Source organism: Eimeria acervulina, genomic scaffold (genome assembly GCF_000499425.1).
Source record: "Eimeria acervulina Houghton genomic scaffold, Eah_scaff21, whole genome shotgun sequence".
NCBI lineage: Eukaryota > Apicomplexa > Conoidasida > Eucoccidiorida > Eimeriidae > Eimeria > Eimeria acervulina.
In genome coordinates this window covers 78,850-105,000 of record NW_013548659.1, presented here as the reverse complement: position 1 = coordinate 105,000, position 26,151 = coordinate 78,850, and the positions used below count along the sequence as shown (strand labels likewise).

The 26,151-nt window shown below is 56.0% G+C and overlaps 3 protein-coding genes across 3 annotated transcripts in view; 2 read left to right on the top strand and 1 right to left on the bottom strand.

Annotated features, from left to right (window-relative positions):
- EAH_00005320 (SET domain-containing protein / Bromodomain-containing protein, putative) overlaps positions 1 to 7,997 on the top strand; it is a gene marked incomplete at both ends in the record, with an annotated part of 20,398 nt that extends 12,401 nt beyond the window's left edge. The window contains 7 exons of the mRNA XM_013392901.1: positions 1 to 2,648; positions 2,772 to 5,347; positions 5,497 to 5,644; positions 5,984 to 6,136; positions 6,370 to 6,444; positions 7,264 to 7,443; positions 7,815 to 7,997. The exon at positions 1 to 2,648 is cut by the window's left edge and continues 3,020 nt beyond it. Coding sequence (XP_013248355.1) covers positions 1 to 2,648; positions 2,772 to 5,347; positions 5,497 to 5,644; positions 5,984 to 6,136; positions 6,370 to 6,444; positions 7,264 to 7,443; positions 7,815 to 7,997 — 5,963 coding nt within the window. The remainder of the gene's footprint in view (positions 2,649 to 2,771; positions 5,348 to 5,496; positions 5,645 to 5,983; positions 6,137 to 6,369; positions 6,445 to 7,263; positions 7,444 to 7,814) is intronic.
- Positions 7,998 to 8,848: 851 nt separating this feature from the next.
- Positions 8,849 to 16,839, bottom strand: EAH_00005310 (CAM kinase, CDPK family, putative; the record flags this gene model as incomplete). Its single annotated transcript, XM_013392900.1, has 9 exons — positions 8,849 to 8,878; positions 9,507 to 9,571; positions 9,863 to 10,035; positions 10,244 to 13,686; positions 13,967 to 14,576; positions 14,802 to 14,986; positions 15,427 to 15,541; positions 15,809 to 15,948; positions 16,186 to 16,839. 9 exons carry the CDS (start codon positions 16,837 to 16,839, stop codon positions 8,849 to 8,851), a joined length of 5,415 nt encoding a protein of 1,804 aa, XP_013248354.1.
- Positions 16,840 to 20,980: 4,141 nt separating this feature from the next.
- Positions 20,981 to 25,815, top strand: EAH_00005300 (hypothetical protein, conserved; the record flags this gene model as incomplete). Its single annotated transcript, XM_013392899.1, has 9 exons — positions 20,981 to 21,005; positions 21,214 to 21,280; positions 21,684 to 23,060; positions 23,272 to 24,393; positions 24,658 to 24,688; positions 24,808 to 24,875; positions 24,995 to 25,073; positions 25,323 to 25,435; positions 25,716 to 25,815. The coding sequence occupies 9 exons, from the start codon at positions 20,981 to 20,983 to the stop codon at positions 25,813 to 25,815; spliced, it is 2,982 nt and encodes a 993-aa protein (XP_013248353.1).
- Between the last annotated feature and the right edge of the window lie 336 nt (positions 25,816 to 26,151).

Below are 26,151 nucleotides of genomic sequence, written 5' to 3'. Positions count from 1 at the left end.
CGCCGCAGCAGCAGAATAAAGGTGATGGGCATTTGGCAGCAGCTTCAGCACATTCTGCTGCAGGAGGCCCCCAGCTGGTGCTACGGCAGGAGCAGCATCTCCAGCTGCAGCAGCAGCAGATCCAGCTGCAGCAGCAGCAAATGCGACTGCAGCTGCAGCTAGAGAAGTTGCGAGGGACTCCATCAACAGCTTCATCTGGCAGCAACACTGCAGCCTCCCGCGTTGCTGTTGCCCATTCTGCTGCATCAGCGGACGCAGCTGGTGCAGCAGATACTGCAGCTGCAGCAGCTCCTGCTGCATCACATTCATTTGATATTTATCGCCCTCCTCCTCCAGCAGCTGGTGCTTCAGTCCCTCTTGCTGCAGCAGCAACGCCTCAAGCAGCAGCATCTGCTGCTGCTGGAGAGACCGCAGCAGGCCAAGGGGCAGGAGCCGCAGCAGCAGGAGCCGCGACAGCAGCAGCAGCAGCAGCAGCACCAGCTGCAGCACCTGCTGCTGCTGCTGATGCCTCGCCAGACTTGTCAGGAACGCCTTTAGATGCGGCAGAGCCCTCCGACGCCGTAGATGAGCAGAAGCAGCAGCAGCAGCTGCAGGCAGACCCTTGCCATTGTCAGCAGCCTCCCTCTCAGCAGCAGCAGTACAACCAGCTGCAGCAAGGGGACTCGCTAACGCAGCCGCCGCTGCGTCCTACCTCTGCCCATGCATTTCAGCAGCAACAGCCCGAGCAACAACAACAGCAGCAGCAGCAGCAGCAGATCCCCTCGGTTTCTCCAATGCTTGGAGATGGCAATGCCGCATCAGCAGCAGCAGCAGCTGCTGCTGCTGCGGCAAGCAACAATACCCCATACAGTGCCGACCCTGCTGTGCTGAAGCAGCAGCTGCTGCAGCGTCAATCCGCTCTTATCTTAAGAAATGAGCAGCTTATTCAGGCGTTGCAGGGGCAGGCGGGGCTTCGCATGTTTGGTGCTGCTCCTGGTGCTGCTGCTGCCTCTGCTGCTGCTGCGCCAGGGCCTAGGACGGTAGCGGTGGCGCAGCAGCAGCAGCAGCAGCGCCTGCTGCAGCTGCAGCAGGATTCCGTGTCTGCAGCCACAAGACAGCTGGCGGCGCCGGCTGCTGCTCTTGCATTTGATGCCTTTGAGTCCAAGGCGTCCGACGCCTCGCTGCAGCAGCGGCAGCAGCAGCGGCAGCAGCAACGGCAGCAGCAGCAGCAGCAGCAGCAAGTAAAGCACCACCAGCTTCCGTCACCATCCTTGCAGCGCCATTGGCTGCAGCGGCCGGTTCTGCAGCAGCATCTGCTACAGGAGCCGGAGCAGTCCTTATCTGGAGCCGCACCCTTGCTGCAGCAGCAGCTGCTGCAGCAACAACTGCTGCAACAAGTGTCGCTGCAGCCGCGTGCAGCCACTCCTGGAGGAGGCAGCAGTGTGGGGCTGACCTCTTTGCAGCAGCAGCAGCTTCGACTAGGGCCTTGGGGCGTTGCTGCAGACCCCATGGCCTCCTCTCAGGGAGCGTCAGCAGCAATGCTGTTGCATGCGCAGCAGCAGCAGAAGCAGCAGCAGCCAGTGGTGGTAAGGGTGGAGAGCTGCTCCTGGTATCGGTGCGGGAGGCTCTCGCTGCTTTGCGGGGACTGCAGCAGCACCAACGTGAAGTCTCCGTTGGCCTTACGTGCTGCGCTGCAGCCGCTGCAGCAGGGGCTGCTGCTGCTGCCTTCTGGAGGGGGCGCTCGCCAGCAGCCGGTGCAGCAGCAGCTGCGCGATGGCTCAGGAGCAGCACCAGATGCAGCAGCAGGAGCAACGGCCGAAGCAACAACGGGTGCAGCAGCAGCAGCAGCAGCACCGACAACAGCAGCAGTAAACAACTTCAGCAGCTGCCGAGGTGTAGTGACAGTCTGCGCCCTCTGCGGGTCGCTGACGAAGCGTCTGCCTACTGCAGCAGCGAGAACAGCAGGAATGGGACCCCGCAGCAGCAGCAGCAGCAGCAACAACAACAACAACAAGAAACGGCCTCCTGTGTTTGTGCTGGATGGGCTCGAGGGGCTGTGCGCCACATGCGCGGCACTTGCGGATGACTCGGCAGCAGCAGGCCCTGGAGCAGCAGCAGCAGCAGCAGCAGGTGCTGACCCCACTGCTGGGACTGCTGCGGCTTCTCTGCAGCAGCAGCAGCATGGCGGCCTGCAGCAGCTGCTGTCTCGTGCTCGTACTGCAGCAGCAGTGTATTCGCAGCTGCAAGCGCTGCTGGAGCAGACTCTGCTGCCTATGATCGACTCTACAGGCAGCAGATTGGCGGGGCTTCCCAGAAACTCTGCGGGAGCAGCAGCAGCAGCAGCAGCAAACCGGCGACAACTGGAGCAGGCAGAACTGCGGCGAGCTGTGAATGACCTTACGGGTTATTTGCTGCGTGCTGTGCAGTGGGAGGAACTGGGCGCGGAGCAGCAGCAGAAGCAGCAGCTGCAGCAAAAGCAGCAGCAGCAGCAGAAGCAGCAGAAGCAGCAGCAGCAGCAGGACGACGAGTTCCGCAAACTTTGCTTGGATTTGTTCTCCCTGCTGCATTCCTCTGTCCGCCTGCCTGCTGAGTTGTGGGGTTTTGTCTCCTCGGCGTTGCTGCACTGGCGGCACTTTACGAAGAGAGAGGAGCAGCAGCGCGACCCACAGGTGAGGCATATATATCCCTGCTGCTGCTGCTGCTGCTGCATCAGCAGCAAATCGTTATAGCAGGGAGCGCTGCAGCAAATAGCTGCAGCAGCAACATCTCCTTCTATTTGCGTTGCGTCTCAGGTGCTGGTGGCGCTGGCGCGAGCCTGCGAGAAACTAGCAGCAGAACGAGAAGCTGGTGCTGCGCCTGCCGCTGCTGCCACTCCTGTTGCTGCTGCTGTTCCTGCTGCTGCTCCTGCTGCTGCACCCCTGCAGGGCGGCCTGCCTTGTGCTGCAGAGTGGCGAGAGCTGCGCCTCGTCCGGCGCCAGCTCTTCGTCAGGTTGCACCGCGCCGTCTGCAGCATGGAACGGAGCAGCAGCAGCAACAACAGCAACAGCAGCAGCAGCAGCAGTTGTAACGGCCAAGGCTCCGATTCGGCGATTCCTTCGCTGCTTGTGCGTCTTCTTGCTCTGCGGCTTCGCAGTGGAGATCCAAGGGTTTGCTGCTGCAGCGAGTGCAGCAGCAAAAGCCCGTTTGGTGCTGCTTCTGGCTGTGCTGGTGCAGCAGCAGACAGGCGCTGCTGCATGCTGTGCGGAGAGACAGGAGACCGAGTCGTGTGTGGGGCCCTGCTGCCGCTGCTAGACGGGTGGGTTCATGCAGGGTGCTGCTCTTGGGGTGTACATGCATGCGCTGGGCTCCCGCTTCTGTCTCCGGAGCTGCTGCAACTCGCCGATCCGTTTGCGGCTCTGGGGGGACAGCAGCAGCAGCAGCAGCAGCACACCCAAGAAGCCTACCGAGCTTTCCCGTTGATGCGCAACCTGGAGGGTGCAGCCACGGCATCAGCAGCAGCAGCAGCAGCCCCTGATCGCAACGCAGTCACCAGCAGCAGCAGCAGCAGCAACAGCAGCAGCAGGTTCAAGGGGCGTGTGCGCTCCTTCGCTGCTTTGCCAGAGCAGCTGCCACCACTCGAGTGTTCTGCAGATGCGCTGCTTGATGCTGCTGCTGCAGCCCGCTGCAGCCGATGCGCTGCATGCGGACGCAGTGGAGCCTTCGTGTTGTGCAGCGGCTCGCACCAGACAGCAGCAGCAGGGAAGCCTTGCCGCACCCGCTACCACCTGACGTGTTTACTGCTAGCGGCAGCAGGTCAGACGCCTCTGCAGCAACAGCAGCAGCAGCGACAGCTAGTCACTGCTCGGCCCCGAGTCTTCGTAACTCTGCGTCGCTTTTGGTGTCAGGACTGCTGCGACAAGGGCCGTGATGCTGCTGCTGCTGCTGCTGCTGCCGGGCTGGGTGTCCCTGACGATCTAGGAACGCCTTCTTGTGCCCCTGTAGCTGTAGCAGCAGCAACAACACTAGAGGAAGCAGCAGCAGAGGATCCACTGTTTGTATTTTTGGAAGGGGTTGGGGGCGGTGCTGCCGCAGTTTTGCTGCGGTTGCTGCTGCAGAGCGTGCGTATAAAGCCGCTAGCATATGGCGCAGCAGCAGCTGCAGCTGCTGTTGCAGCAGCAGCAGCTGACGTTGACGTGCACCCTTTGGGCGCCGCGTTGAAACAACTTCCAGCAGCGGCTGCAGCAGAAGAGGAAGCAGCAGGCCACAGTTCTGGGGCTGCTGCTGCAGCTGAGACGGTGGCGCTGCTGCAGCAGCTTATCACTGATGTGCATGCAGCCCTTTGTGATGGTTGGTCTCTTCTGTCTCCTGAGTTGTCTCCATTCGTTGGAGGTCGCTGCTCAGCTGCTTCAGTGCTTTCCTGCAGGCCTGCAGCTGCAGCAGCAGACCCCCTGCTGCAGCAGCAGCTGGAGCAGCAGGTGCTGGCGCCAACTCCGTCTGCGCTGCTGCGGTATGGGGGCCTCACGTTGTTATCTTTGGGGCTGCCGCTGCTGTTCGATGGCAGCAGCAGCAGCTTTTTCCCTATTGGATATTGTGCGGCTCGCCGTTTCTGGCGTGCAGAGGCACCGAGGCATCTGCACCACCCGTCCTGCAGCAGCAGCAGCAGCAGCAGCAACAACAGCAGCCGCAGCGGCGGCACCCGCACGCTTCAGAGGGCGACCTACCTGTGCAGCATTACTGCACATAAGAGACGCCCATACTTTGTTTTAGACTGCCTTGCTACGCCTGCTGTTGGAGAAACAGCAGCAGCACAAATGGCAACCGCAGCAGCAGCAGCAAATACAGCAGCAGCAGCAAATGCTTGCGCTGCTTGCCGGTGGGGCTGGCGCGTTGCAGAGGGATTCGATTTGCAGGCAGTTGTACAGACGCTAATGCAGTTGCTGCAGCAGCAGCAACAAACGCAGCAGCAGCAAGAACAGGTCTCCGACTCTTCGGCGGCACGTGCCGATCCAGGAGCGGACAGCAGCAGCATCAGCAGCAGCACAACCACAGGAGGATCTGCTGCAGCCTCTTCGGCATCTGCTGCTGTTACTGACACGCTCACTAAGACCGATCCGCCCCCTGTTCCGCGCTCGGCGCAACAGGAACAGCCGCAGCAGCAGCAGCAGCAGCAACAGCAGCAGCAGCAGCAGCAGCAGGACATGTGCGAAGATGGGGCCGAGCAGCAGCCTTCAAAGCCAATTGATTTTTCTGGAATTCAAGCAGAGGTGTTCTTTGGGTTGAAGTGTCGCTACGTGCAGCAGCGGCTGCACGAAGTAATCGTGCAGCTGCTGGCTAGTCGAGCCTTACAGCAGCTGCAGCAGCGAGCAGCAGCAAGACAGCGCAAGAGGTGGTGGGTTATTCTTCACTGCTGCGTTTATCGTTTAGAGTTCATGGTAAAGAAGATATATTATTTCCATTTTAGGGCTACGGATTAGGGTTTAGGGTTTTAGGGTTTAGGGTTTAGGGTTTAGGGTTTGGTGTGTGGGTGTGGCGCCGCAGCTGCAGCAGTACCGCCTGGGCAGATGGCAGTGCAATAGCAGCAAAGAGGGGGGAGGCTTTCTGCGTGCCGCGGGACCTTCAGTCGTCAGCAGTTATAAATGCTGCTGAGGGTGAAGAGCTGTTTACTCGTGTGCATGCAAGGGCTAAGGTAAGCAACGGATCCTGCTGTTGCTTCTGCTGCTGCTGCTGCTCTTGCTGTTGCTGCGGGTAGCTTCTGTTGCTGCTGATTTTTCTGTTGGTGCGGGTATTTGCTGTTGCTGCTGCTGGTTTTGCTGTTGTTTTGGGAGGCTGCTGTGGCTGTGGCTGCTATCGCTGCTGTTGCTGCTGCTGTTTTTGTTTCGCGTGCTGCTGCTATTGCTGCTGCTGTTGCTGTTACTGCTGCCGCGGTGGGTAGCTCGCATCTGAAGCGCGCTCAGGACCCCTGCACCCTTCTCTGGTATGAAGAAAGACATTTTTGCTGCTGCTGTTGTTGCTGCTGCTGCTGCAGGCGGACGCAGCAGATGCTGCAGCAGCGCTTGCAGCGGTAGGGTCGGGCTCTTCTCGCCATTCTTCTGGCCGTCTGCGTGCACAAGGGAAGAGGGGATTCGAAGCGCTGTCTCCTGCTGCTTTGTACAGGCTTCTGCAGACTGGGGACCAAGAGGTATGGAGCACGCTGCTGCTGCTGCTGCTGCTTCTGCTGCTGCTGCTGCTGCTGTTGCTGCTGCTTCGGGCGAGGTAGCGCACACAAGAGAACCTCAAGAAAACTCCATATATCTCTACCTTTTCTGTTGTGCTTATATGCTGATGCTGGAAGGGGTGTTGCTGCTGCATCTGCTTGTGCTGCGTCTGCTGCTGCATCTTGTGCTTTTGCTGCATCTGCTGCTGCTGCTGCAGGAGCGTCTGGCTGTGATGCCTTCAAAAATTCACGGCCTTGGGCTCTTCACTCTGACGCCTCTTTCTCCTGGGCAGGTAAATCTTTGTTTTGTTTTGTTTTGCTTTGTTTTGTTTGTTTTGCTTTGCTTTGCTTTGCTTTGTTTTATCGTTCTTTGTATTATTGTTTGTTTATTTGTTTTATTTGTTTTGTTTTCTTTTGTTTCGTTTGTTTTTGTTTTCTCGTTCTTTGTATTGTTCGTTCGTTTGTTTTGTTTTGTTTTGCTTTGCTTGTTTTGCTTTGCTTATTTGTTTTATTTGTTTTGTTTTGTTTTCGTGGTTTTTTGTTTTCAGCTTACATATGTTTGCCGCCTCTATTTTGTATATTTTTCTGTTTTTCTTTGTTTTTCTCTCCTTCTGATTGTTTGTTTATTTTTTATTCTTTTTGCAACAAACAAACAGAAAAAATAAATAAGTTTTGATTGTTTGTTTATTTGTTTTCCTCTTTGTTTGCTACTGGTGTCCCGTTGTCTGCTAATATGTTTATTTGGTTGTCTTCGTCTTATGTTTGTTTTCGTGTATTTGTTTGTGTAGTAGCCGTTGCGTTTGTATCTGCATGGTGTATGCATGCATTTTTGTAGGAAAGGCATTTATTATTATATTTCTTTTTCTATTTCTTTCTCTATCCCTCTGCTTGCTATCTCTATCATTATTTATTTTTTATATTTTTACTTCTGCCCTCTTCTTTCTGTTTCATGCTTGCGTGCATGCGTTTACCTGTGTGCATGCGTTGTTTGCCTGTGGGGCTGCATGCATGCATGCACGCACGTATGCATGTATGCATGCATGCATGCATGCATGCATGCATGCATGTATGAATGGATGGGGTTGCGTGTGGGGCTGCATGCGTGCATGCAGCCGGTGGTGGAGTACGTGGGGTCGGTGGTTCGGAATGTCTTGAGCGACAAGTTGGAGGCGCTGTACGAACTGCAGAGAAACGAAGATGGGTCTTGTTATATGTTTCGCTTAGATGATAACTTCGTTGTAGATGCCACTAGAAAAGGCAGCGTCTCGAGGTTCATTAACCACTCCTGTGCTGTAAGTCCCTCATCCCCCGCTGCTGCTGTTGCTGCTGCTATTGCTGCTTCAGGCAGCACATCCTGCTGCTGCTGCTTGAAAAGGCACCTGCTGCTGCTTGAAGCAGCAGGTGCTGCTGCTCCGCGATGATTGTCTCAGTTGCTGTCGCCTTGAGGCTCTGTCTCTGTCTCCTCCTGGATGTTCCTGTCTCCTTCTCGTTTTCTTCGTTATCTGTCTCCTAAACTGTTTCTGTCTCTATCCTTCTGTGAGTGTGGGTGGTTGTTTGTTGGTTTTTGTGTATTTGTTCGCATATGGCTATGCGTCTCTGTTCGTTGCATTTGCGGTGTACGTACACCTCTCTGCATCTGCATCTGCTGTTGCTGCTGCTGCAGCCCAACTGCACGTGCCGCGTCGTTGTATGCGAACTGGGCCAGAAGCACATCCTCATTATTGCAAAAGAAGAGGTCCCTGCAGGAGCAGAAATAACGTATGATTATCAATTTGGCATTGAGGCAGAAGGAGACAAACTCGTCTGTCTCTGTGGGGCCCCCGGCTGTCTAGGCAGAATGAACTGACACGCTCAAAAGAGCAGCACGCTGCTGCTGTGCTCCTGCTGCACCTCCTGCAGCAATGCTGTAGCTCCCGCTGCCATGCTGCCGCAGCGATGCTGCAGCGCTGCGCCAGCTGATGCATTTGCTGCAGCGCTGCGCTAGCTGATGCTTTTGCTGCAGCAGCGCTGCAGCAACTGTTGCTGGCGAGCAGCAGCTCCACCCCCATATGCTGCTGCTGCTGCAGCTCCTTCTCCCGCCGCACGCCCTGCTGCAGCTAGCTGGCTGCCGCTGCTCTTTTCGATGCAGCAGCAGAAGCCGCACCAGTGCTGCTGCAGTGGATATGCCACCAGGACGGCGCTGTTTACTTCTCTTTAGCCTCCGTATTTTCTACAAAGAAGTACTGCATTAAGGCTACTCCACTAGCAAGAGAAAACTCAGCTAGAGTACATTGCTTAGCAGCAGCTGCTGCTGCTGCTGTTACTTTCTGGCGGGCTGCTGCAGCTGCGTTTGTTGCTGTTGCTGCAGCAATGCAATGTAGTGGTGCACAAAAGGGAAAAGAGGTAAAGCGATTCGACAGAAGTAAGGATACAGATACATTATGGATGTTGTCGGATGCGAAGCCGCTACTGCAGCGGAGATTGAGGTGCTGCAGCAGCAGCAAAAGCCTCAAACGCAGCAGCAGCGGAAAACAAAGTGACAAAAACCGAGATCAGCAGCTCTGGGGCTCCAGGTCTGCTGCTGGGCACGGCGATGCAACAGCAGCTGCAACAGCTGGTGTTGCTGCTGCAACAGCGGCTGCAACAGCTGCTGTGCTGTTGCTGCTGCTGCTGCTGCGGCTTCTCTGTACCTGTAGCTTAGCACCTGCATGGCCTGCGTTACTGCCCTTGAATGAACTGTTCGAAGTCCTGCAAGCAGCAAACAGGCAGAACTGCTTGGAGTGTCTGTACACCTCAGCTAGTGTAGCAGCAAACAGACCCAAGTAACCCAACAAAACGCCAACAAGGCGTCGCACAGCACAGACACAAACAAACAACGCAAGCATAAAAAAGCAAAACAAAGCAAGAGACAACACCCGCCTGGAAGGCAAATACAAACAAGGAGACAGTTAAGCAGGGCCTTCGTATATATATATATATGTATATATACATATATATATATATATATGTATATATATATGCTGAACAGGAGAGTGCCTCGGAAGTCACTTCAATACAGAAAAGTGCAAACATCCATTCAGGCAGATTGCTGTCAAATAGTGTATAAATAAATACACAACTAAAAGTAAATAAATAAATAAACATATATATATATATATATCTGCGCATGTACATTCTATGCCGCGCCCATGACTATAGAGGAAGGATGCAGATATGTATGTATGCTGCTAAAGAACAGCATCACTGAACTATTAGCATCTCTTTCCTTGACATGCAGCAGTTGCAGTGCAACCGCAGCAGCAGCAGCAGCAGCAGCAGCAACTGCAGCAACAGCAGTAACAGCGGGCATCCGAAAGAGCCCCTCAACGCCTCTCACCTGGAGTGTCACTCGGCCGTCTCCATCGACATCTCCAGCGCTCAAAATTGCCTGCAGCTGAAGATCTGCATGCAAAAGTACAAACCGCAGCAGACCCAGTGCAGGTGCAGCAGCAGCAGCAGCAACAGGAACAGCAGCGATAGCGATAGTCGCAGCTGCCTGTGTTGCGGAGGCAGTGTAGGTTGACAGAACAACAGCAATACCAGCAGCCCAAACCTGCTAGCTGCATCGATGCACACCACAGCCACAGCCGCTGCGGCCGCAACAGCCTCAGCAGCAAGAGCAGCAGCAGCCTCAGCAGCAGGAGCAGCAGGAGCCTCAGCAGCAGCAGCAGCAGCCTCAGCAGCATTGCGCACCGAGGGCCTCGGAGTCTTCTCGACTGAGACACTTCTCCTTGACGCAGGCCTTCAAATCCCCCAACCCCAACACTCCATCTCCCGATCGATCCAGCATTCTAAAAGCTGCTCTGAAGATAAACAAAAAAGGAGACAAAAAGAGACAAAATGCAGGTTCTGCTGCTGCTGCCGCCCTGTGCAGCAGAAGCAGCCGCAGAAGCAGCCGCAGCAGCACCCGCAAAACCCAGACAGCAACGTAAACAGCAGCAGGGAACCGGAATAGCAGTAATACACCGCAGCAGCAACAGGATACAGAAGTAGAACAAGCCACAGCGCATCTACAGCAGCAGAAGTAGCAGTAGCAGCAATCGAGCAGCAACAGCAACAGCAGCAGCAACTAACTTGCGCAGGGATGGCTGTGCTGCTAGCAAAGAGGAGTCTAGAGTAGCCGCAAGAAATTCAGAGAGCTCAATCGCCCCGCTGCCGTCTCCGTCTATTTCTGCTCCAAGCAGCAGCAACTCAAAATGAAGCACTAGCCACCGGAACACCCACCGCACCCACACGTCCTCCTCCTCCTGCTGCGACTGCTGCTGCTGCTGCTGCGGCTGCTGCTGCTGCGGCTGCTGCGGCCGCTGCGGCTGCTCGTCCTGCTCCTGCTGCTTCTGCTGCGGTCGCTCGTTCTGCTCCTGCTGTTGCGGCTGCGCCTGTTGTTCATTCGGTTGCTTCTGCTGCTCGTCCTGCTGCTCGCGCTGCTCCTGCTGCTGCTGCTGCTGCTTCTGCTGCTGGGTTATAAGGGTGTCGACTCCGAGTGCTGCTGCTGCCTGTTCTTGTGCTGCATCTTCCTCTGGCCGCAGCGCGAGTTGGCCCAAGATGGCAGCCAGCAGCAGCAGCGAGAGCATGCCATCAGCAAAGTCTCTATAAGAGAGCAGCCCGTCTCCGTCTTTATCAAAAGACAAAAAGAGCAGCTGCAGCAGCCGCCTCTCACGCAGCAGCTCCTCACTCGCCTCGTTGCGGGCCCCCCGCAGCCTCCCGCTGCTGCTGCTGCTGTTGTTGCTGCTCGCATGCAGCTCAGGTATGCACGGGCTCGACTTCAAGCACCGCAGAGAGCCGCCGTGGCCGTCTGCCCAATGGGGCTGGTGCGGGTAATGCTGCTGCTGCTGGATTCGTATGTCGCCAACGCTGGAGGAGTGCAGCTGCGCACTGCTGCCAACCAATCTGCTGCTGCTGCTGCTGCATGCACGCGGCATCCCCAGCGTCTGCTGGCTGCTGCAGCTCGACAGTTGTCGTGGGTTCGAAGCTGAGTGACAGAGGCAGCAGCAAGCGGGGAGGGGTCTGGCCCCTCTGCAGGAGCAGCAGCTGCTGGCTTCCACTCCTGCTGCAGCAGAAGCAAAGTCCGCTCTGCTGCTGCTGCAGCTGGCACCCTCGCTGCTGTTGTAGCGATTCAAAAACGCGTCGCCCCACACATGCGGCAGCTGCAGCAGCTGCTGCCCCACACTTGGGCACGGCGACGGGGGGGAGCTGCCACGAGCAGCAACAGCAAGCGCCAGCAACGCCTGCCGCCGCAACAGCGGCCCCTGTGTTGCAGCACGGAGCCGCCGCAGCAGCTCTTCTGCTGCAGCTGTGTAATGCAGCAAATGCAGCTCTTGCTGCCCCAGTGTACAAACGAAATCACCCTCCTGCTCTAGCAGCTGCTCCGACTGCTGTCCTGACCAGAGGGAAGCCAGACACCCCACCCCCTCTAGCCCTGTAACACTGCCGCAGCAGCAGGTGCTGCTGTTGCTGTTGTTGCTGCTGCTGCTGGGGTCGCTCGCTAGCGTCAAGGCCTGCAGCCAGTGCAACGCAAGAGCCACACGCCTCGGAATGTGCAGGTGGGGCTCGCGCTGTCTAGGCACCTGCGTCTCACCCAGCTCCCCCCAAGGGGCTGGCGCAAGCTCTTGCTGCAGATCCTGCTGCAGATCCTGCTGCAGATCTTGTTGAAGCAGTCGCTGCTGCTGCTGCTGCTGGCGCGGCGGCGGCTGGTCACCCTGACGCGCAGCTTGCCCCCCTCTTCCTGCTGCAGCAGCTTCTTGCATAGCGAGTGTAAGTGCAGCAGCGGTTGCTCCAGCGAGGGCCGCTGCAGTGGGTGGCGTCTCAGCAGCAGCAGCAGCAGTAGAGCCAACAGCATCGAATGGAGAGCAAACTAAAGAGCACGGCGATGACGTGGGTGGCCGTTGATGCACCCAGACGTCCCCTCCGTTGCTGAGAGGCGTTGCATCTGTGGGGTTGCTGCTCTCTCTTCTGCTGCTAGATTTGCTGCCGCAGAAGCTGCTGCTGTCGAGCCGTTGCAGCACTCTCCCGCCCACAGACCCCACTAAAGCCCGCGCCGTTAACATATATCGCCTTCTTCTTAAGGACAGGGGAGGAGCGTTTCTGCTGCTAGAGTAGTTGGGGCTCCTCAGGCAAATGTTGCGGCTGCTGCTGTTGTTCGAGCTGTTGCTGACGCGCCTTCTGCTGCAGCAGCAACTGTCTGGGGACCCGCAGCCTGGGTGAGAGAGGCAGCCTGTAGCACACGACCAGGTCTTACCCCCGAGTCGGTCTCCTGCAGGTGAAAGTGTTGCGCACGAGCGGTTGCTGCTGTTATGGTTGCTGCTGCGCTCGCCGCTGCAGCAGCTGTTGCTGCTCATGCTGCCTTGCTCCCCCATGAAGGCATGTGAACACCAACACAAATAACAGCTGCTGTCCTCCAGGAAATTCAACCGAGTGCGAGAGCCCACAGCCTTCGCCTGCTGCTGTGGCTGCTGTGGCTGCTGCTGCTGCTGCTGCTGCTGCTGTTGCCGACCCAGACGCTGCTGCGGATCCTGTTGCTCCTGCTGCCCAGCATCGTCCGTTCGTTTGTCGCTCGCAGCAGGTCCTTCAGCAGCAGCAGCAGTAGCAGCAACCTTCTGCTCCCACGGCCACTTGGGCACGGCTGAGTGGCCCCGACCAAAGGGGAGAGCAGCAAGACACGCAGAGACTTCTGCTGCTGTCGGAGCAGCAGCAACAGCAGCACAGGTCTCAGCGATTCGGTGCAGCCCCGCCAGCCGCTGCTGCAGCAGGCGGGCCGTTGCAGCGGCTGCCGCAGAGACATTTGCCCCACGACGCTTATCACCTGCTGCTGCTTCTGCTGCTACTGTTTCTGTTGCTGCAGATGCTTCGGTTGCTGCTGCTGCTGCTGCTTCTGTCGCTGCTGCCGCTTCTGTTGCTGCTGCTGCTTCTGTTGTTGCTGCTGCTGGGGAGATGTCCGGGGACGTGGGTGCTGCTGTGCCTTGGCAGGAGAAGCTGGCGGTACCATTCGATGGGGTCTGCGAAGCAGTGTCTGTCTGTTTGGTGTCTGTACAGCTCAGAGCCGCAGGTAGTGTTGCTGCTGCACCATCAGGCAGCCCGAACCCCGCAGCAGCCGCTGCTGCTACTGAAGACAACGCTGCTGTTGCTGTTGCAAAGGAGCACGTGGGGTTTCGCCTAGAAGGCGTCGCCGTAGAGCTACACATCCACGAGTCTGCTGCGCTGCTGGAAGCAAATGAAGACACCTGGAAGAGAGTAGAGTGTCGTCTGCTGCTGCAGGTGCCAGAGGGTGAAAAAGCAGCAGCAGCACCACCAGTGCCCGGCACAAGTGCAGCCTGCTCAGCTGCTGCAGCTGCCTCTGCTGCTGCAGCTGGAATCGGCAGATGCAGCGGCAGCAAACTGCTGAAGAAGCTGCTGCCTAGAGCCTCCCCCACCAGCAGCCGCCAGTTTGGGTCTGGCTCTAACAAGGCAATCACCAACTCCAGGGTCTCTTCAGACACCTCTGCCCAAACAGGATGCGTAAACTTTAGCTCCCCGTGCAGAACCTGCAGCAGCAGCAGTAGTAGTAGTAGCAGCAGCGGAGGTAGCAGGAGGAGCAGCTACGGCCTGAACAGCACCGGCAACTGCAGCAACAGCTGCAGCAACCGTTGCTGCTGCTGCTTCTGCTGCTACTCCAACATGTGCCGCAAAAACTACCGCAACAGCAAGCAACCTCCACTTCCCAACCGCGAGCCAGCAGCAGCAGCAGCCATGAGCAAACGCTGCAGCAGGCGCTGCGGCAACAGCAGCAGCAGCTGCAGCAGCAACAGCAGCAGCAAGACTTACGTTGTAGGCAACAGCTGCATCGTCGGGGCCATCAAAAGGCAGCTCCCCACACAGAAGCAGATACAGCATCACGCCGCAGCTCCAGGCGTCAGCTCGTTCTCCGTCGTAGCCCGAAGGCTGCAGCTGTTGCTGCTGCTGCTCCTGCTGCGAACTCTCAGCCTGCTCCCCCACTTGAGTTTCCTGCTGCAGCGCTGCTGTGTCACCTTGCTGCTGCTGCTGCTGCATCGACTCTGTCTTCTTGACAAGATCTGCAGACAGCCGCAGCACCTCCGGAGCAGCGAAGCAAACAGTTCCGGCGACCGACTGCAGCAGCATCTTTTCGTCTTCCTGCTGCTGCTGCTGGTGCGGCAATCCGCCCTCAGGTGGTTGGGATTTGAATGCCTGGGCGGCGGCGTCTGTTGCATCTCCGGCAGCAAAGCCTGCAACAGAAGGCGTGGTGGGAGCAGCAGCAGGAGTAGCTGCAGCAACTGCTGCTTCAACAAGATCCATGAAGGACTCTCTCCTAGGTACACTTCTGCGCCGAGAGAAGCGCCGAGCCAAACCAAAGTCTGCCAACTTCAGCGTCAGGCTGCCCGGCTCAGCCAGCAGGAAGTTCTCAGGCTTTATATCCCTGCACCACCCCCAGCAGCAGCAGCAGCAGCAGCAGCAACAGCAGCAACAGCAGCGCATGCGAGGATACAAATAGAACGTAGCCCCGAGCCCACCAAAAACAATTCAGAATATTACTGCGCAGGCCAACTGCAGCAAAAACAACGTGCAGAACAAACCCGCAGCAACAGCAGCAGCAACAGCAGCAGCAGCACCAAAAGCAGCAACAGCAGCAGTAGCAGCAGACCTGTGGCATATGCCGTGTTGGTGGCAACAGTGCGCAGCAGATAAGACTTGGTACATGATAAGTGCTGCCTCTTGTCTCGTGAAGCGAGGGCGGGGGCGGCTGCCTGGCAGACAGCAGCGCCCCTCCCAGCTGGCGCTCTTAGCCAATTCATCAAACAACTCCCCCCCACGGCATAACTCCATCACCTGAAGCAGCAGCAGCAGCAGCAGCAGCAAACGCAGCAGCAGCAACGGCAGCGGCTGTGAGGGCGGCAGCTGCGTACGATGCGAAGAGAAGACACAGCGCAACTTCCTTGAAAATAGAGACAACACCCATGAAAACAAACAAATGAACAAAGCAGAGAAACAAACAAACGAAGACAGACAAACAAACAAAACACCCAATAGGCCAGAGCAAACAAACAAACAAACAAAAAGAAAAGCAGAGAAATAAAACAAACAAACAGAACAAAGAAAACAGACAACCGAACAAACAAAACAAAACGAAGCAAGCAAACAAGCAAGCACAGCAAACAAAGCAAACAAACAAACAAGCAAAGCAAAGAAGCAAGCAAACCAACAAAGCAAACAAACAAATAAACAGACAAGCAAACAAACAAACAAACAAACAAGCAAAAAGCCCTTACCACGAAGAAATACGCAGTGTCGTCGTAGCACTCAAAGACCTTCACAATATTCGGATGGTCCATCTCCCTCATCAGCGCCACCTCCTCCCGAGCCATCGCCACTGCGTGTGGGGTGCTGCAGCAGCAGCAACAGCAGCAATAGCAGCAGCAGCATGAAGCAGCGACAGCAACAAATCACGACGAGGGAGCCACTGCCTCATATGGGCACCCAGAGTACACCTGATGATGTGGAGGCTTTCCACGCGGCAGCAAAAACTGCAACAGCAGCAGCAACAACAGCAGCAACGACAACAGCAGCAGCGGCAAGAACAGCAGCAGTAGCAGCAAGGCCAGCAGCCGCAGCAGCAGCAAGGCCATAAAGCAGCAACAACGAATAAATTACCTCTTAGGTATCCTTTTTACTGCCCGCTGTATGCCTGAGAGTCTCTCAATAGCCACAAATACTTCACCCCAAGAACCCGAGCCAATGCGCTGCTTCAGAACATAGTGCTGAAATATCTTACTCGTTGACCCTGTCGAAAGCTGCAGCAACAGCAGCAGCAGCAACAGCAGCAGCAACAGCAGCAGAAGGAGAAGCAGTATAGCACCCCCAACGTCTGTGCAGATGAACGGCAGCGTGCAAGCCTCCATCAAAAATACATTCGCCCTAGAAAAACAGCAGCAGCAGCAGCAGAGGCAGTAAAACGAGGAACCGCAACCGCAAAAGCAGCAGCAGCAGCAACAGCAGCAGCAGCAACAGCAGCAGCAGCAACAGCTCACCCCACTCTCCGGATGAAATTCTGAATGTAGTCCCTTGCAACTAAGGATGACCCGCAGAGGATATGTGCATTCTTGGGTGTCTGTTTGTTTGTATGCCCCATAAAGGCGCTGCAGCTCCTCAACAGAAATTCTAGAGCGCCCCAAAGCACTTCCTTGCCGGCTTACAGCAGCAGAAGTGTTTACTGCTGCTCCTCCTGCTTCATCTGCTGCTGCTCCTTCTCCTGCTTCGTCTGCTGCTGCACCTCCTGCTTCGTTTGCTGCTCCTCCTCCTGCTTCATCTGCTGCTCCTCCTCCTCCTGCTTCCTTTGCTGTTGCCCCTCCTGCTTCGTCTGCTGCTGCTGCCAACGGTCCTGTGCCAGCAGCTGCGGCGGCAGGGGTCGCTGTTGCTGCAGGGGGTGGTGCTGCCGTTGCTGCGCCGGCTCCTGCTTCCTCAGGGCCTGCTGCTGCTGCAGCTGTGCCCCTCAGGTGCTGCGTGAAGTTGGTTGCCTTGTTACTGTGGCCGTTGTGGTTGCTGCTGCTGCTGCTTCTGCTTCTGCTGCTGCTGCTGAGCCTCGCGTCTGCAGGGTCGGTGTTTGAGCCCGAAGCCCCCGCCACCGAGAGAGAGGCATGGGGGTTCTCTGTGGTGGGGGAGACAGCCACGGTTTGTATAGCCATAGTGCCTTCTAAAGTTTCCGGCCCTGCTGCTGCTGCCCCTTCAGCTGTTTTGCGTTCGCTGCTGCTGCTGCTGCTGCTGCTGCTCGGGATGCATCTACATCTGGGCAGGGGGTTGTGGCCGTGGGTGCGAGCTGAACGCCCGAGTCAAATGACAACAGTGTAAGAGCCTCCGGCATAAAGAGAAGGAGAAAATTAAAAAGAAGGTCTGCTGCCAGCACCCCATCCGCTGCTTCACTTCCCTGCCTGCAGCACCAGCTGAGGCAGCAGCAGCAGCAGCAGCAGCAGCGGCAGCAACAGCGCCTTCGTTCACTCCCAGAAGTCAGAGCAATCCCTCTCCTCCGCCTAACTTCGCAGCACCTCAAAAACCCTTTTGCCAATTGACAGCCCTCCCCCCCCCCGTCGCCGCGCGCACCTTTGGCTTGCAGCAGGCAGCAGCTAGGGGTCTGGTAGGGGGTGCTGCAGTGTACGTACACCTGGGATCGATTGCTACGAAGAGACAGAAATGCAGGTTCTGCCTTAGGCGGGGCGCTGCCGCTGCGGTATGTGCTACTGATGCTGCTGCTACGGCTCCTGCTGCTGAGACAGCTGCTGCAGTGCCACTGGGCCCCTGCAGCTCAAATAAAGAGCTGAACGCATGAAATGGCTTTCCTCGAGGGGCTCAATACAACTGCCCAGCCTTCTGCATCGAGTGCTGTAGCAAAAGGCCTTGTTGTAGCTGCTGTCGCAGCGCCTACTGTGGCTGACGCCGCTGGAAGCTCCGGCTGCCGCAGGCGTCCGAGAGGGCGGAGTTTCGGGTCTCTGCGGGCCCCAAAAAGAAGAAAGGAGTCAAAAGCAAAGCGAACGGCAGCCAACAGCTTGAGGGGAGGCCGCCCTAAGAGCCTCCCCCCTGGGGTGCGCTGTGGCGGGACGCGTAGGCGGCGTCAGGCCCGCAGGCGACTGTTCTTCTTCTAGATAAATATAGCTGCAAAAACAGATGTAAAAACGAATGCGAAAACAAATGCAAAAACAAATACAAGATTTCTTACTGCGCTCTTTGTACATTCAACTGCCGCCAATCGCAGCCCGTCCCCGGACCCCCTGAGCAGCCGTTGGGGCCCTGGGGCTCCGCCGAAAGCGACCGTGGACTTACGGAAAAAATGTCCTTCTTGTGAAACATTGCCTATCATTTGTCCGTGAAGTGACATTTTAGAATCAAAAATCATAGTGGTACCGCTCGCCGGTGAGAGTGGGCATACACAGCAAAACATATACGGATGCTGCCATCCGCAGTGAAGGCTTTCTGTGGGTTCAAACCCACGAAAGGGGCCAATTAAAAGGAAGTAAAGTCAAGCAATTATATTCCAAATCTAACGACAGGATTCCCTTTAAGTCTTTTGGTGATACTGGGTGATACTGGGGACTAATGCTGTTCCAACTCTAAGCAGCCGTGCAGTGTAGCCGCAGTCTGTCTGCGTGTTGCTGCATGCTTTTTTTCTCCTGCCAACAGGTTGACTACTGAAGGCTAAGTGAGTGTTCAGCAACCATCAGTGGAGTTAAGGTGTGCATGCAGAAGAAGCTTGGGTATGCTAGTGTGTGAGGCTGATATTAGTAGAAGGGTCCGTTTGAAAAGCGTTTCCTAGATCCTAGCAAAGGACAGTCGTGAGCTGCCATAGCGTCAACAACTTAATATGGCAGTTCGAAAAGCCAGGTGGCCCGCTCTCCATGCTCCAGGCCTCCTAGGCACAGCGACAGCATGGTGCGAGTCTAGTCCGGAGAAAAGGGGGCTTGTCATGAGTTGCTGCACATTGCGCTGCAACTCCTGCTGCAAGGCAAAACCACCCAAAAATGATCAAGTCACCTTTTCTACATGCAGTGAGATTGTGAATAATTGTTAAACATTGAATTTCCAGCAGTATAGCCAGTCTGTGCACAAGTGGAGTCCTACACACAGTGTAGCTAGCTGCATCTTCGGTCCCCTCTTTCCCAAGCAGCAAAAACCCTCGTCTAACTAGCGGCAAGCACTAGGTACAAGCAATGCGTGCACCGAGGGAGGAGAAGGCATTCGTCAGAAAACTGAGAACCCCGAACACAGCAAGATGGGAAAAGCAGATAAATGGCAAGGCGAAAAGGGGGCGAGCGGCATGTGCAGATGCTGCTTTGTTCTACTCTTGCCGCTGCGTAAATTCACCTGGCCGGCGCAAAAAAGCTCAGTGCCGTGGTCACTGGTCATCTAAGCACTATGTCGTTAGTCTGGATGGGTGCCGCTTTTCCGCGGTCATCCTATTCTACATAGAAATGCATTGTAAACCATTGCCGGTTTGCGCCTACAGTGAACGCCTCAGGCGGGGGGTCACTCCAGCCCCAAAGGGAACAGCCTCAAAATATGACAAAATGAAAGTTCTGTCGGCGGCAGGCCCAAGCTACCCGTAGGTAGGCACGCGAGAAAGGGAAGAATTTGTGCCTCACAGTATGCGTATACAAAGCTGTGGAGGCCTCGTTAAGCATGACACGGAAAGTTTTCACCAAATGGTAACGCGTGGTCCCAATTAAGGCTGCGGTGCAAATGCTCACCCTCAGTCGCTACCCATTTGTCGAGACAGGTATGTAGCTGCTCGCTAGTCATTCTTCCGCACAAGCGATCCTCGGAAACCAGCTTAAACTGCCTAGTCTAGTAGCTGCGTTTTCTGCGGGCTGTTGCGCATGTGTCCAGGGTCTGTTTCCTCCATCTGCTTCTTCCCGTAATAGCATTGCTGTCGGTTTGTCGCGAGCCTACTCATTTTTTCCGCAATTCCTTTAGCCCTATTAAAAAAAGAGGGATCACCTGTCAGCCCTTCCAAGAGCGTCTATGTCACCTACGATGAGAGGAGTAAAATCGAGACCCTGAAAGGACAAACGGAATGCTACTCCATAGCAGCGGAAAGGCGGCACAGGGAACGACGGAGAAATGCATGCGCTTCGCCGTACTGATCATGCAGAAGGACCTATTTTGTTCAATTGGATCGAGGTAACACCTAACGAACAGAAGTGAACGCAGCTGGAGGAATTCTCCGGCATATTTATTTGTACGAGGGCGACCATACGCTAGCCTGGTAGAGCACCTCGCCGAACGCTCCCCTGGCGAAGCACTTGGGCGTGCTTTGTTGTGCAGATGACACCTTTATCGTCAAGCGAAAATCGACTGGAAGACCGCTCGCCATACTCATGCAGGCACATCTCAAGATTTCTCTGCCGAAACTCCCTGTACCCATGTCTGGGGGGGAAAATCTGTATTCCTGCACTTCGTGAAGGCAGCTTTCAAGCGTTCCTGGTTGGCGCACCTCTACTCATATGAAGTCTTTACCAGCCACCGTTTGCAGGAAAAACGCCACATGTTTCCAGTTCACTCCATATAGTTCTGAACGCTACAAAGGCACTCTCGAACTACCTCTGGCAGCTGAGCAGCTAGAACAAGTTTTAAAGATGAATGTGGCAATCCTGGGTGCTATACGGTAATGTAATACGTGGGAAAGATTTTCTTCTGATGGTGGGTAGTTTTCTGGGGCTTGGAGTAGTCACAGCTGCGCATGCAGCTGGCAGGACGTCTGCACACTCAGCGCTGTATGGGAAGAGCGGCAGTTCTTTTGTCGTTTCCATACTGATATCAGCTATCTCGATAATATGCCAAATTTAGGTGGTTTTCAGAGACACCGAGAGACTCACTACGTGCAATATAGCTTCCCTCAAACGCGTATGAATTATCTCCAGCCTTAGAAAGTGTATCGGAAGGGGGCTTGGATATGCTTGCATCTGCTGTTGTCTTGCCCCAGCCGCAGCGCCAGGCAGCACAGCAATACAGCGCAGGCCCGGTCCATATCCTCAAACCCTTCCGCTCTGTACAGCTGCGCTCAGGACGCTTGGAGAGACGATTGGCGGGCATGTCTGAGAAGTACTATTCAACGCGTTCTCAATCAACTCCCGTTTACCACTGTCGCACCCGAGAACTCTTGTTACACGAAGTGTGCATGCATATGTCCATCCGGGTGAAGAAGCGCACATATGTGCACACATACTGTATATTCAACGGGTGTTCACCACTACAGTATCTTATCTTTTATGAAGCCTCGCGGAACTCCACCGTTAACAGCGGCGCAGCGACATATCCGGAACGTTCCTTCCAAATCATATGCACGCTTTCCAACCGTCTCAAGGTACGAGAAGGCAAAAGGGCTACTGCTCTCGACACTTTCAATGCAATCGCCCATGCACTTGCGGAAGCCGATGCAACTGTCGCTGGTTTAGTTGCTGCATGTACCACGAGAGTTTTACGGTACGCACAGCATGGCTATCAGCTCTTTCATAGTGTTGCGCATGATGTTGCGTTTGCATTTGCAATTGTCTGCATCCTTGCGTTTCCAGAACTGCGGGTGGCCTCCTGCGGAAGGTCAGTGGTGCGGAGTAAAGTCAGGTGTCTAGGAACGGTTAAGTAGGTATCTATCACGTTAACATCCACCTATATTCCCCTCTTCAACTCTAGTTTCCAGTTTTAATTCTGGTTGCAGGTGGTGTTCTCGCCGCATGCAGCGCCGCTGGGGGGCGGCGGTGGGCTGGGGTTGTGACGGGCCCACTGGCATCCTCAGATTTAAGTATTGCATTTGTCCGCCGCTTTGATTTGTTTATTTTTTCATTTAAACCGCAGCGCTCTTCCTTGTCGTGGGTAGTTGTAGAGTCAAGCCCAAACAAGAAAACCGGACGCGAAGCGGCAGAAAACAACACCTCCCACCCACCCCCCTTGGCTGGTTGCATTTTTGTCCTAGCCGGTAGACTTCCCTTTAATACTCCCTTCCTCGCTCTTATTAGAAGCAGTAGAGTCTTTAAAACAGAACCAGCCGGGGCACCACTGCAGCAGCAGCAGCAGCAGCAGCCATGGCGCTGCCGCTGCAGCCTGCCTGGCGGGAAACAACTAAGCGCCGACTGCCTTCCATACATGGCGGTTCTGCTCCTGAGGATGTGGGGGTCCCCTGCTCATCCCCGCCGAAGATAAAGGCACGCCGCCTGGAGGGTGTGTCTGGGGGCCTTCTCTGGCCTTCTAAACAAGCAGCAGCAGCAACAACGGCCGCAGCAGCAGGAGCACTTTCTCGCACCGGTCATCTTCGTGGGAGGAGCCCTTTGGCATCTCCGTTGAAGCGGCGGCTGCAAACCTCCGTGGACGATGACAGCAGGGCTGCTCCCACCGGAGCTGTCCGTGCTGCTGGGGATGCAGCATCGGCAGCAGCACCTGCAGTCGACCTCACCGCAAACAGCAAAATGCTGCAGTCCCCAGTGCGCCTTCACTTCCCCCTCACAAGCAGCGGAGCCCCACGTGTAGCACCAGAGCTGCCAGTCTTTCCCTCTGCTGCCTCTGGCTGCGTTGCTGCTGCTCCATCTGGAGGATCAACGTCTTTGCCTGCAGCAACTCCTCAGATGCGGGGCTCTCAACAAGCGGGGATGCCGAACCCTCAAGCGCCGTCTCAAGCTAAAGGCGGAACTGTGGGTGCCTTGTCCCTCGATGCTCGGTCTTTTCTTACCACTGCAGCAGCAGCTGCTGCTGCTGCTAGTGCTGCTCCTGGAAGCCCCCAGGGAGCTGAATCTGCAGCATGTAGACGGCAGCAGCAGCGGCCTTCTTTCCTTGATGACCCTGCTTCTCCATTCAGTACGAGCCGACGACGCAGGCCTCCCCCAGCTGCGGCGGCAGCAGCAGCAGCAAGCGAAGCAGTGGCTGCAGCAGCAGCGACCCCCTCGCCAACTCGACGGGCCCCCACTGCTTCCGGTAGAGGAGACCTTGCAAAGGGTGCTGACGAGTTCATGGACCAGAAGGTCTCTCCTGTCAGCAGCAGAAGGCGCGCCTCCCCTTATCACAACAACAGCACCAGCAGTAGCAGAGGGGAAGCATCACTTGAGGGCGAAGCAGTATCCCCCTTTCGCCTCACACCGCCAAGGAAGAAGCCCCAGTTTTCGTTTGATGCGGTGCGGAGCGATACCCAACCTCAGTCGCTGCAGCAACAGCAACAAGAGCAGCAAGAGCAGCAGCAACAAGCTGCAGCATGCTGTGAGTTGAGTCTAACACCACAGGAGATCCTCTCGATGCAGCAGCTGTTTTCGGAACAGCAGCAACGCAATGAGACCTTTTGTTGCAGTTCACTAGATACCTGCGCTGCAGAAGAAGCCCCCGTTGCCGCTGTCCGGTTGAACAGGCAACTGGAACGCCTATGCCGTCTCTACGGGCTGTGAGCGACCTTTGCTGCTGGCATTGCTGCTGCTGCTGATCCTGCTGCTCTCTAGGGGCGCATGTTGGGTATACGCGGCCTGGAGGGCAACCTCTGACAGTTTGTGTCTCGGCTTGCTGCCACTTGTACTGCTGTTGGTCAGTAATTCAGCCTTCGTTGAGTCATGCTTTCTCCTCTTCCGATGTTTCTGCGCTTGCTGCTGCTGCTGCAGGCTTCGGATCCTTTTTGATCGTCTTCACGACCGTGGGGAGCCTCTGCTGCTCTTTTCTAGTATTCTGCCGGCTTACACAAAACTTGCCCTTACTCATCACGCTCGTAGCGCCTCTGAGCCTCCCGTGTGCCCAGAAAGCAGCACCAACAGCATCAACGGCGACAGCAGCAACAGCTCCAGCAACAGCAGCACTGGCGAGACAGGCGGCGTCATAAGCGGCAGCAGCAAAATAAGAAATGATTTGATAAAGGATGTGGGGCGGCTGGTGTGGCTATTGCCGCAGCTGCTGCAGTGGAAGGCCCGGAGAATGGGCAACGCCACACAAAACGCAGCAGCAACAGCATCAACTTCAGCAAGCTTGAGCCCGATGAGGAAGCAGCAGCAGCAGTACGATATACAAATCGTGGAGCTAAAAAATGGGGTGCCGCTGGCTTGCCGCGCAAGCGACGGGGAGCAGCGACAGCAGCAGCTGCGGCGGCGTCTCATTTCCTATACGCTGCAGTGGCAGAATTTCTGTCTACAGCTGCAGCAGCAGCAGCAACAGAAACATAACCAAGTTCCGCTGCTGCGGCTCAGCAGGCAACTTATGATACAGCACGGAAGTTGGCTTCCCGGATTCAAGTTGGAGACCGTTCCATCTCCGCCGGCTGCTGCGCCTCCCGAGCTGCAACGACCGCAACAGCAAGAGTTGCTGCCGCAGCAACCGCCATCAGCATTTAAGGGTGACTCGTTGATTGGCCACATTGGTGGAAGTCCTATTCGCTGTGTGAGACAACAGCAGCAGCAGCAGCGGTATGGGGCTGAGCCGCAGCAAGCGCAGCAACAGCGGCAAGGGCAGCAGCTGGAGACGAAGGGGAGCAGCGGGAGTTCAACGCCTGCTGCTGCTGCTGGGGGCTCTGTTGGCGGTGTCTCTTCAGTCAGCACGTGCACATCGGAGCCCGCTGCATCTCCAGCAGACCCTTCCTTGGGGCCCTCGCCTTCTCCAGCGTTGTTGCTGTCTCCTCTGTGTCGGGCCCGGCAGCCTACAAGGCAATTTTCTCTCCTTTCTTCGCCTGTGGGGAGCCGCAGCCCAAGCCCCCCGCTGGAAAGGCGCTCGACCTCAAACAGCACCAGTCCTACCAGGTACTCAGCTGTGCAGCCAGGTAGCTAGGTAGCTAGCAAGCCAGCTTGCAAGCTGGAGGAGCCCCATCCTGCACGTGTTGCGCACAAGAAGAGGCAAAAGCAGTTGCAGCATGTTGCTGTCTGTTCGCGGAGTAGCTAGCTTGGGTGTTTGAGCTGCAGCAGCGACGCACTGAAACCCTGTGCAGTCGAGGAATGACGCTGAGCAGAGGCTGAGGGGGCAAACCCAGACTTTGCCTTGTGGTGTGGCTGTCTGTCTCCTTTCAGGAGTCCGGTCTCGGAACGGCTGCGCCGCAAGGTAAGGGCGGCTGCAATAGTTGCTGCACTAGCCATACCAGCAGCAACAGCAGAAGCGCAAGCAATTCTCATGTGGGGTTTGAGGGGTTTTTGCTGATATTCGGAGGTTTGTTGGTGCAGACGGAAGAACGGATGGCCGCTCGCTTACAGAGAGAAGCAGCACAACAGATTCGGAGAGACCTTTATGAGTAGGTTGTTGGGCCTGCGCCGCGGCTGCTGCTGCTCCTAGTGTTGCTGTTGCGTCTGTAAACTCCTTAGCAGGTAACATTAAAGACTTGGAAATCTTTGTCCCCTCTTTGTTTCTCAGGAAAGTGCAGCAAACGAAAAACGCGCAAACTGTGCTGCATTGTCTCCTCGATGCATGCGTCTACCACGACCGCCGCTCCGTGCGTCTAGCGCCTCCACTCCCAATAGACTACGAGTTGCAGGCATCGTGCTGCAGCTAGGTAGCTGGAAGACGGTAGCTGGATAGCTGAGTAGCTGCACCCATGCAACTGAGTGGCCGTTGCTAGCTGGTGAAAGTGCTGCAGCGAGGTAGATTAGATGCTGCAGCCAGCTCGCCTTTTAGCTGCAGCTAGCTGCAACTAGCTGCAACAGGGTAGGCATAGGATGGTTTGGGGTTTGCTGTGCTGCAGCGGATCGACGTGCGGGTGTTGACAGATCTGTTTGTCTCCAAACTGCGGACTCCATTGTCTTTGGCCACCGTGGAAAGAGCTGTTGTGCATCTAGAAGGTCTTTGCCCTGACTCGTGAGCCCACTTCCCTTCTTGCACAGTTTTTTGTCAGCGGTTCTTGTTCCCTAGTTTGACTGAACAGACGCTCTGCATGCTTGTGCTGCCTCCGCAGCATTCAATTTCGCGCGAACGTCATTTGTCTCCACCCCTCAACCGAGTAACTTGCACAGACACTTTCCCACACGAGACAGTGTTTAGCGCATGTGTAGTGTGGGATTAGCGCTCTTGCGGGGTCAGTAGTGCTGTGGCTACTAGCATTAAGACGCCGGGCTGCCTGTTGCTTTCTGTCTTTCAGTCCGTCGGCACTGAGGAAGCTTCTCGACTCTAAGCTGAAAGAAGCAGAGGAGGCGGCTCTTGCCGCAGATCGGAACGAGCCACCCGCGCTGCTCTGCTAGCTGACGTGGCTGGTGGCTGGTTCAACTGGCTGCTGGCTTGACGAGCTAGGCTAGCTGTGTACGTCCTGGGTTCGCCCGCTCATCTAGGTAGGATGTGTCCATCCGCAAGACGCATCAGTAGGTGCTCTAGTGTGTATGCATGCCAACATGAAGTGGCAGTCTATGCTTTCAGTTGATTCCTTTTGACATAGTTGCGTCTGCTGAGGCAGCTGCTGTCATCAGAACATCATTTGCAGGAACAGCAGCAGCCCGACCCTACTGCGTTTCCGTATTAAGCATACAACAGGCGCAGAGGGCAGTCAGGTGTTTTGAAGGTTATTGCGTCTCCGTTCAATT